Genomic DNA, 10,167 nt, shown 5'->3' with positions numbered 1-10,167 from the left:
CCCTTGCCCACCGTGGTCCATGCACCTGGCTGGACACAGCAGGAGGTCCCAAAGTCCTCCTTTGGCGTGGAGGGGGACTGTGGTCTACCCTCTGCCTCCCGGGGGAGAAGGGCCTGGCAGTAGGAGTCTTATCTCCTGCTCGCAGTCCCTGATGGCATGCAGTCTCTGGACTGTGGCCTGGAGCTCCTCCAGCTGGCGCACCAGAGACCCCAAAAGGGAGCAGACTTGCTCTTGATGAAGCCCTGGCTGGAAAAATCTAGTTGGGAATGGTCCTGCTTTGAGCAGGGGTTTAAACTAGATGACCCCTTGAGTGAGGTCCCTTCCAACCCTAATTTTCTATGATTCTGAAGAGCTTCACTACTATTTAGAACTTTGCAGGCATGTAGTGAAATGATCAAAAATCCTGTCAGCGATATGATTGCCAGAGCTTCAGAAAGTGATAAGCCACAGAAGCCAGTTCCTGCCTGCCCACAAAATACTGGCAGCAAGGATGTTGGGAGTTTGGTTAGAAACCTGTTGTCAACTACACACTACCCAACTTTTCACAAGCCCACCATAACAAGAATGATCTGGTGGGAGACTTGTGGCTCACCAGAGAGGAACCCAACTCTGAATTTTTTCGACACTATGGACACCTCTTTTGAAATTTCTGGGTTTATCTTGCAAATCATGTTTGCACACCTAAAAGTGCTAACATTGTGTGGCACTCCTGGCATCACTGAAAGGATCGGAAGCCACCCCGTGGTGCCATGGCACCCCCGAGTGAGAATCAACTGATCTAAAGAAAACAAATTTATTCTAGCTTCATTCAAAATTCCATTTTTAATAAAAGTGTTGTGTATTTGCTGTAGCTCCACATTTTTAATGCATTTTAAAAAGTATTTAAAAACATATTACTATACACCTGGAAAAATTGCTAATAATTTTCCCATATTAACCTCCATAGAAAATTTTAAATCACTAACCTTAATTGCAGCTTCCCTCAAGGCCTCCAATCGCTGTCTACTACTATCTTTCATATTTACAACATCTTTGTAATCACCTTGAAGAGCTCTTTGCAGTCCATGGATTGCTTGAAAGACAGAGTTTTCACTTTCATTTAGCTCCTTTTGGAAAATTTCAAATGTATGTACCCGAAATAATTTCTCTTCATCTGATAGCCTCAAGTCTTTCTCCACTGCTTTTATTGCATTTTTTAGTTTATTAAGGACCACATTTTTCTGACGAAGGAGCCCAGACAATTTTCTGCAGTTTTCTGAGACCCACTGTCTTCTCTGAGTGACAGCAGCTCCTTTCCCACGATGCAGCTTTATTGCATGCTTTACTACATCATCATGTTCCGCCGCATTCGCTAATTGACAACAAAGCAAAGAAATCAACGTCCATAAGGAAATAAATACAATTGCCTTCATTGTCCACTTTTTATTATGGTTGGGAGAAACATAACTTGGAATTGTCCAAAGCCTTCTGCTACAGGCTCTCTGCATCTCAGATACACATGTTATGCTGAAAGGTAATAAAAAAAAATCAGCAGTCAGACAAAGTTTAATAATAGAGCCCTGGATCCACAGTGAAAAAAACAAAAACTCAGAGACAACACGTTCAAGACAATGAAATTTGTTTTTTAATAAAAGTAATGTGTTCTCCTTAGACCAACAGATAGTTAAAACCAAGTCTCCCTGGGTTAGTAACATATTTTTGTTTTCTTGCTCTTCAAAACACATTATTCCACTTTAAACCCATTAAAGCTGGAAAGTTTAGCAGTTCCAGACACAGTTGTCAGTTATGAGATATGGAAGTCTCAAAACCAAAGCAAGAAAACCCCACTATTATTCAGTTAAATTGTTAGGATAAGGTTGTACGTAATTAAAAACATAAAAAATAATTCCTCTTCCAGATACTCTGAGATGGTTTTCAAACTTCTATTAAAAAGGTTTAGTTTTATGTAGTTTAGATTATAGTTTGAATGTATGGGATGCTTTGGATACGGGTGATCTTGTATTAGGCAGGGGCTTGGACTAGATGTCCTCTGGAGGTCCCTTCCGGCCCTACTTCTCTATGATAACTAAAAAGTCTATGCGAATTATTACCAAGGGTCCCAAAGCATGTTAAGTACAGTATAAAGATTTTTTTTAATTATTGCCTCAAAGAGGTTACAGCATACACAACACATAGCAATGAAACTGCCTTGATATTTAGTCACTGACCTTGAGCTTTCAGAAGCTATGCAGTGGTCTCCAACCATAAGCCACACTATGCAGAATGTGTTTAAAAAATGATTCAGAGGGGAACATTAAAATAAATCAGTATCATTCAGAAGCCAGTTTGCTAGTAACTATTTTTAATTCTTTATAAAAAAGACTTTTCAAGACTGTTCTTCAATTTAAAGAAACAAGTATTTGTTTTTTAAAAACATCTACTATAGGTTCTCAAACCATGGTAAAAATCTGCACAAACTCCATTGATTTAGAAATTTTATATAAATGTAATACCCAACAAAGTGAAATTAAGTTACCTGTAAAAATGTGCTTGCCATCTAAACTTACTATTTTTTAATTGCAGAATATCTGTAATTAAATTTCAACAAATTTTCAACAAAAAAAAAATAAATATTTGTTTCATTTCCAACTGCAAATTTGAACTTTGGTCAAATTAATTATAAACAACAGTGATCACAAATGGAATACAATAATGATTGCCTGGGACCAGCTTTCCTACAAGATGCTGTCTGCCCTGCAGGACACTACCAGTTGCAAAGCAGGGGTCAGCAACCAACAACCAGTGGGCTGGATCCTGCCCAAAAAATGTCTGATCTAGCACGGGGGATCAGTGGCCTCAAAAATCTGATCTGGCACAGGAGCTGCACCATGCCACCTATTCTCTCCGCTACAGAGACTGCTGCTCCATCATGTCTGCACTGATCCTTGATGGACAGGGGTTAGAAATCAGTGAAGAGTGTAAGTGCAGGCAGCTGTCCGCTCCAGGTTGTAGCCCTCAACGAGGCCTGGGTTGTAACCCACAGTCTATGCTGGCAAAAGGCTGCTGACTCCAGAATTAGAGATTGCAATGTCCTTGATAAATTAGAAGGAAATAGTTGCTCAATGCTCCATTACACCATGCTGTTGGAATTCATGTATGTCGGTTTCAGGAAGCCTTAGATAAGCTCAGGGGTGGGTAAAATATGGCCCGTTGCCAGACCCGACCCACCAACTGATTTTATCTGGCCCGCAGATGGAAAACAGCACCGTGTGGCAGGCCCTGGGTGAGCCACGCTCTCACCTTTGCTGGTGGGTGGGGTGGGCAGCAGCTCTAGCTCCAGCTCCAGCTGGCACCCCAGGGGACACTGGGCAAAAGCAGTCCCACCCACCCACCACCACCCAGTGCCAGCAGAGGCTGGAGCCAGAGCTGCTGCCCACCAGCAGAAGAAAGAGTCCGAGCATAGCTTCCACATGGTGTTGGGTGCACAGGGCTGCTTCCACCCAGCATCCCCTGTGGCACCTAGGAAATTCATTCTAGCCCCATAAGCCCTGGCCAAGTCACACTCGGGCCCCAGTCTCTATTGCAGGAGGCACCCAGGGCCTGCAGGGCTGGACTGCATCTCCCAGGCACTGTGGGATGCTGGGCAGAAGTAACCCTACCCACCTGGCACCATGAAAGGCCCTATCCAAGCCATGTTCAGACCATGATGGCTCCAGCTTCAGCCACAGCACAGTCCTGGGTAGGCAGGTGGGGCTGCTTGTACCCAGCAGCTGCCAGCATCTGAGTGTGGCTCATCCAGCTCCTGCACATGGGGGATGAAGCCTGGCCACAGGCCTTCATGCTGTTCTGCCCTGCCCTGCCATCAGAGCTCCTGGGAACTGCAGGGTGGAGTGCACACACCAGGAGCCCTGATGACGGTGTGGGCTGGGCTGCAGGTGTTGGCTTGCAGTGAGGCATGGGGGAAATGGCCTGGGGCCAGGAACTGCACATGTGTACAGCCCTCAACAGCTCACCAAAACTCATTAAAGTAACCCTCCAGCCCAAATAACTGCCCACCTCTGGACCAGCTACCTTCAAGGAATATCCCAGGGCTTTTTTCCCCCCACAAGTTCAAATGAAACAAGTGAGGTGGAATACTATGAGCAGGGATCTGGGTTTTCCATTGCCCACAGAAAAAAACAATGTCCCCCTTTAAAGGAAAAAGACCCAGATGTTCCAATTTAAAGTGGGAAACCACAAGCTTCCCCTTGCAAGCTGGCAGAGTTCCAGCCTGAAAGGAGCTGCTTGGGTCTGGGGGGAGGGAAGGCAGGGGGTGCAATGTGCATGTGCACACACACACACCTAGCAATACAGTCAGGCAGGGTGGTGGGAGCTCCTCCCTGCAGATAACTCTGGGGGATGTGTGGGGCATAAGCAATGTGTGGCAGGGCACAGTAGAGGGCACAACTTCCTACCAATGCATTTCAAGCAAGACCCAGGATGTCATTCTCCCATTGTACTTGGCCTTGGTGAGGCCACAGCTGGAGTATTGCACCCAATTCTGGGCTCCACAACTTAGGAAGGACATGAAGAAGCTTGAAAGAGTCCAGAGGAGAGTTACATGCATGATCAGAGGACAAGAGAAGAGGCCTTATGAAGAGAGGCTGTGAGCTATAGGACTCTCCAGCCTGGAGAAGTGCAGGCTCAGGGGTGACTGGGTGGCAGTTATAAGTACATAAGAGGTGTCCATCAGGATCTGGAACAAACTCCCCCCAGAGATGGTGCAAGCACCTATTCTGGACTATTTCAAGAAACATTTGGACATTCATCTTGCTGTGATCCTTTGACCCTATCTGACTTCCTGCCCCTTGGGCAGGGGGTTGGACCTGATGATCTTATGAGGTCTCTTCCAGCCCTAACGTCTATGAAATCTATGAAACTCCATGCTGCCATGGCCACCCCTTTGCTGTGGGGCGTTGGGTCCAGCTAGGCTGCAGCCCTGTGCCCCTAGATTGAGGTACTGGCAACAGTTAGCGAAGGAGGGAGGGAGTGTGCACTGCTCCCCTATCTGCCAGACCGGGTACCCTCAGGACAGGGTTGGCAGTGGGGGTGTGCCTGGGGGTGCTGCCCAGTGAGGGGCTCCTGGCAGCAGCAGTATGGCTCCCAGCAGCAGCGGCATCAAGTCTAGCAATCCGGCCAGACTGCAGCCCTGTGCACCACAGGAATCTGGGGGAGCATGTCTCCCCCCATGGTCTCCCAACATGTTGCTAACAGGCATGTCCAGATCACCCCTGTATCATCAGGGGGCCTCCCTAATGGTGCAGGGTCAGTTTGGGCTCACCAGAGCTTGGCCCCTGATGGCCTAGAATGGCCCCACACCATTGGGTGCCCCCCAATAGTACAGGGGCGATCCAGGCACACCGGAGGTTGGCACATGGCCCCAATGGCATGGGGCTGGTACAGGCCATCAGCGGCCAAGCTCTGGTAAGTCTGGAGCAGCAGGCGCCATCAAGGCAGGGACCAAGCTCCACACAGTCCCCACTCCACACCAACACCCCCCTGCTCCACACACTGGGGGACTAGAGGCCCCCTCCAGCAGGGCAGGGGGCAGCAGGGGGCTTGGGGTTGGGAATGAGGAGCACCCCTGGCTCCTTGCTGCCGCCTCCGCCCCTTCCTGAGCCACGTTGAGGGTGCTGTGACACCCCCTTTCCCTCCCCACCTCAGTACCCTGGACAGTTGCCCTCGCTGCCCATCCCTAAGGCCAGGTCTGCTGGCAGGGATGGAGGTGGTAGCGCAGAGAGGTATGGGTCATGATGGCAGGGCTAGAGGGGGCTGTGGCTTGAGAGGGAGGCACTGGCCTATCAGGGCTGCTCAGCAGCACAAAAAAAGGGGGGCGGGCAACGGAATAGCCACAGCTAGACCCATGTCCTGATGAGTGAAGGGGACAGGGGGAACTCTTATTTTTCAGGATAAAAAAATAACAAAATCAAACACCAAAATATATAGGTATTTAAAATTTATTTTATTATAATGATTGAGGTACTGGAAGGCTTCCAAACTGCTTTAAAACTAAATATATCAATAAAACACTGTGCTCAACTGATACATACATATATGGTGGCATTTCATTTTAATTGTGGAAAAAGGTGGATTTGGGAGTTTTTAAATCAGATAATTTTGGATTTTTAAACAAAGGAAAGCAGGATCCCTGATCATGAGATAATTTCAGTGGAGTCTACATTGGCTTATGTCTGGTCACCACTTACAGGACTTGTTACTCTCTCCCTTCGTTAATATACAAGGTGTTAATATTTGAACACAAGCTTGCCTGGAGATAGGAAAACTCTGTCCTACTTCTGTTCTCTCTTCTCTGGAGAAAAACCCCACCCATTAAACTATTCCTCATTGGTTATGTTTTCTAAATGTGTCTTCAATCTCGTTGCTGTCAACTAGGGGCTTTCTAGTTTGTTTTTCTTAAAATGCAATGCCAAAGCCATGCCACCCTCACCCACACCAACTAGAACAGATAATTACCTGCCACACATAATTCCTTTCACTGTGGGCTGTGCTGAAATTAGCTTCCCCTAAAATCAGAATATTGGTGATTCACTGAAACTCAAAATTATGATTCACCGTTATTGAGTGATTCTTTGCAAGCCACAGCTTTTCTGCCAACACTGGACTTGTGCATTTGATTTTTCTTCCCTAAACTTGGCACTTTGCATTTATCTTTATACAATTTCATAGGGGTGTACTGATAAAGATTTTTTTGGCCGATACCGATCGTTGATTATTAACCAGAAATAATCAACCAATACCGATCTGATAGCCAATATGCAGCCTGGCAGCTTAGAGAGCAGTGTCTGGCTGGTAAGTCAGGGTTAGGTGGGATGGAAGGGGCATGGGGGGGCAGATCAAGGCCTCCACAGAAAGGGAAGGAGTGGGGCTGGGGCAGGTGCTGCACAGCCAAAGCAGAGGACAGAGCTGCAGGCGGCTCACTGGGGTGAGGTGGGGAGGGGCAGCAGCTCCTGCTGCTGCATGCACCCCCAGGGGGGAGGGTGAATTTAATGTGATCCACAATTTTTATAAAAGCATTTTTTTTATTCCAGCCCTCAAATCATTAATGAAAATACCAGGCAGAACTGAAGCCAGAAAAGCCCCCTGTAAGATCTCACTTGAGATGCCCTCCCAGTTCAACAGCAAACAATTGATAAGTAGTTTTTTGAGAGCAATTTTTCCACCAATTTTATACTCACCTGATTATGATTACATGTAGACATCTTCCTCTTTTGCTTGTTCATGAAGATGTCACTTGGGATAGTGCCAAATACCTTAAAAAAGTTAAGAAAATTCTCATCTACTGCTCTCTTATCCATTAAGCCAGTTACCCTGTGAATGAAGAAAATGAGATTGGTTTGACAAGATGGTCTTGACAAACTTGTAACAGTCTTCTTTTCATTCATTGTTGAGGTACTTGCAAGTTAACTGCTTACATATTCGTTCCAGGACCTTTCCAGAGATCAAAGCTAAGCTGGCTGGTCCTTTCAACAAAAAGGAAAAATGTGCATTTTGCTTGCCCCTCTCCAATCCTTTGGGATCTTGCTGCCCTCCCCCCACAAATTCTCAAAGATAATCACTGATGGTTCGGAGATTACTTTAGCTAGTTTCTTACTCACTGTAGGATGATTTTAGTCATCTTGAACATAACTATCTTACCTAAATATTCCTAAACCTGTTCTTTACAAGCTCTGGCAAGACCTTCCAGCATCCTGTTAAGATGTCATTTAATTAAGAATCCAAAAAGTGCCTTTTTCAGTGATGGACCTAGCTTCAGCCTTCTTTGTGTTCCCTGTTGTCACTAGTTCACCCATTCCATAACAGATCCCTACTCCCCTTTGTTTTCCTCTTCTGGTTGCCTTTTATGCCCTTGCTAATTTTAACCTGTTTTGCCCTTAGCCTTTCTGAGCACCTCCAGACAAGCACACACACGTGGTTTGCAGTACCTCAAAGCTGTTTAAGGCACTGCAAACCATACGCAGCACAAGTGGACCCATTCACCATACTGCTAATTTACTGCGCAGCGCCAAAATTTGACACCAGGGGGTCTCGGTGTCAAAAAAGCCACAGAAAAAAAAAAAAAAGCAGGGTCACACATGCAGCAGCAGCATGCACCACCAGAAATGAAGCCTGGCTGCCCCAGGCGGCTGGATCAGCACCACTGCTGCGCTGGGAGGTCCCCAGTAAGACTGCTGGGACCCCTACCCCACCTGGGACAATTTGCCACGCACTAGAGCAGACACGCAGGGCATGCCCTGGAGCAAAAAACAGTGGCACAAATATGTGCTGCTGCTATTTATGCTGTGGGAAACATATTCCCCTACATGTGTCCACGTTTGAATGCACCCTCTGATTTTACCCTTATATGATTTAAGGGCTCTTGCCTCAGGGTGCACCTCTTTCAATCTCTTGTAGGAGCCCGCTCTGATCCTCAGGTCACTGAAAGAGCTCCTTGAGCAGGTAGAAAAGGCTCAAACTACTGCCTACCCTTCTGCTGGACAGCAGGCAGTTGTGCAGTTAATAATGTCTCTCTCAGACCCCTGCCACACACATGTTACATATATCATGCAATTAACTTGTGAACTGTGCAATACGTTTAGACCTGGGCTAACTGAGACTGGCCATAAGCACAGAGTAATTATCACAGACTGAACCAGTGAACCATGGCACTACATCTAGATGGGTCTCGCATAAAAAGTATCATCACATGGTCAAAATGACTACCCAGTTATAAAGCAAGTCAACCAGCTGTAGGCCCCTGCAACACAGTACATATATCAGCAACTCACTGGCAAGTGCCAGGCCACACCTGCAAAGTAATTATCACCTGATAAAGAAGAACAATCCAGAGATAAAAAGCTATAAACCTAGTGCTTGAAAATGCCTGACAACTCTTGAGCTGGTCTCTAATCCATCCTGAAATACCAGCATGAGGTAGGGACCCTCAGCCATGAACTCCCCAGCTCTTTCGCACTCCCTCCTCTCTCAGGGCCTTGTTACAGTCATTTTGGGCAGCTACTGGACCTCTTAACCGCTGGATTGTCTGCACATTAACAACTTAAAACGGTTTTAAGCACTCATTATGCGGCTCAATGTGACAACACTCAAGGGCAGGATCATCTCCGATCTGCCAGACCCAGCTCCCCTTCCATTAAAGGTGCTGAAACCCTCCAGGATCCCAGGCTCTCTTGGCCACTCACAGAGCGGAGTGGGCCCCCAGCTCCCTCAATCACAAGTTTCATCAAACAGTTTGACCTAAATCAGTGAAGCCAGATCTGACCTCCAATCAGGCTGATCTTCAACCGGTTCTGGCTGCTCTGAAAGAGGTTTACGTGTGCTGAACTTCTGCTCCGTTACAGGTGTAAACCAGTTCCTAATTGCTTAAACCGGTTTGTGTGCAACTTCTGCCCCTGGCCCGGTGACGAGTCACAGCAACAGCTCCTAGTCCTGCCCCCAGCTCACCGGGCCTCTAGTGGTAAGTGGGGGCAGGCAGAGGAGGTTTCCAGGGTGTGGCTTTCAAAATTCAAGGTAACGCTGATGCCCATCAACAGCCTCAGGGGCCACAAGGCCCTCAGACCCCCCCATCCCCCAGCCTCGCTCTGCTCCTTACACAGGTGCCCCCCAGAGCCAAGCCCAGCTGCCCCCGCTCCCAGGGGCCCCAGGCTGTGTAGGCCCCCCCGTCCCCCGGCAAGGCGTCGCGTGCCTGCTCCTACCGCGGCGACGGATCCCGGGCACCGCCCGCATCTCCAGCTGCCGCTTCCGCCCACACCTGCAGCGGGAGAAGCCGAGGAGGGCGTGGAGGGGAGGAGACAGGGCGGGCGCTGCCACGTCATCGGCGACAACCGTCCCAACGGCCGCGGCGGGGGGAGGGGGAACGGAGACCGAACGGATCCACAGCCACGCCCTCACCGAGCGCCGGCGCGGCCCCTTTAAGCGCAAGGCATCCCGGGCTTGGATAGGGCCTGGTGACGCTGAGGGGCGCGGTGCACCACGGGAGTTGAAGTCGCCGACTCTTCCCACCCGTCCCGTGCATCACGGGAGCCAAAGTCACTGCCTGCCCGTGGCGGCGCGGTGCACCACGGGAGTGGTAGTCCGCGCAGCGCTGGTTAGCGCCGGGCTCGCGCACCGCCTGCCGCGTTCCGCCAGTGCCGC

At 48.4% G+C, this 10,167-nt stretch overlaps 1 protein-coding gene across 11 annotated transcripts in view; it reads right to left on the bottom strand.

The window, feature by feature from the left end:
• TMCO3 (transmembrane and coiled-coil domains 3) overlaps nucleotides 1–10,161 on the bottom strand; it is a 70,034-nt gene extending 59,873 nt beyond the window's left edge. For 4 of the 11 annotated variants that reach the window (XR_003092502.1, XM_014527894.2, XM_014527895.2 and 1 more), the window contains exons 1-3: nucleotides 9,729–9,914; nucleotides 7,215–7,347; nucleotides 966–1,506 (exon numbers count right to left, since the gene is read on the bottom strand). Coding sequence is in view for 10 of the 11 variants with exons in the window: in XM_014527894.2 (XP_014383380.1) it covers nucleotides 966–1,487 (522 nt within the window). In the remaining variant the exon portion in view is untranslated. The other 7 variants (XM_025196117.1, XM_006017253.3, XM_006017252.3 and 4 more) reach the window with 7 other exon arrangements.
• Nucleotides 10,162–10,167: the final 6 nt, after the last annotated feature.

This window comes from Alligator sinensis, unplaced genomic scaffold, assembly GCF_000455745.1.
Source record: "Alligator sinensis unplaced genomic scaffold, ASM45574v1 scaffold288_1, whole genome shotgun sequence".
Lineage (NCBI taxonomy): Eukaryota > Metazoa > Chordata > Crocodylia > Alligatoridae > Alligator > Alligator sinensis.
Note: the sequence above shows the minus strand (reverse complement) of the source record. Positions and strands in the feature narration are given on the sequence as shown.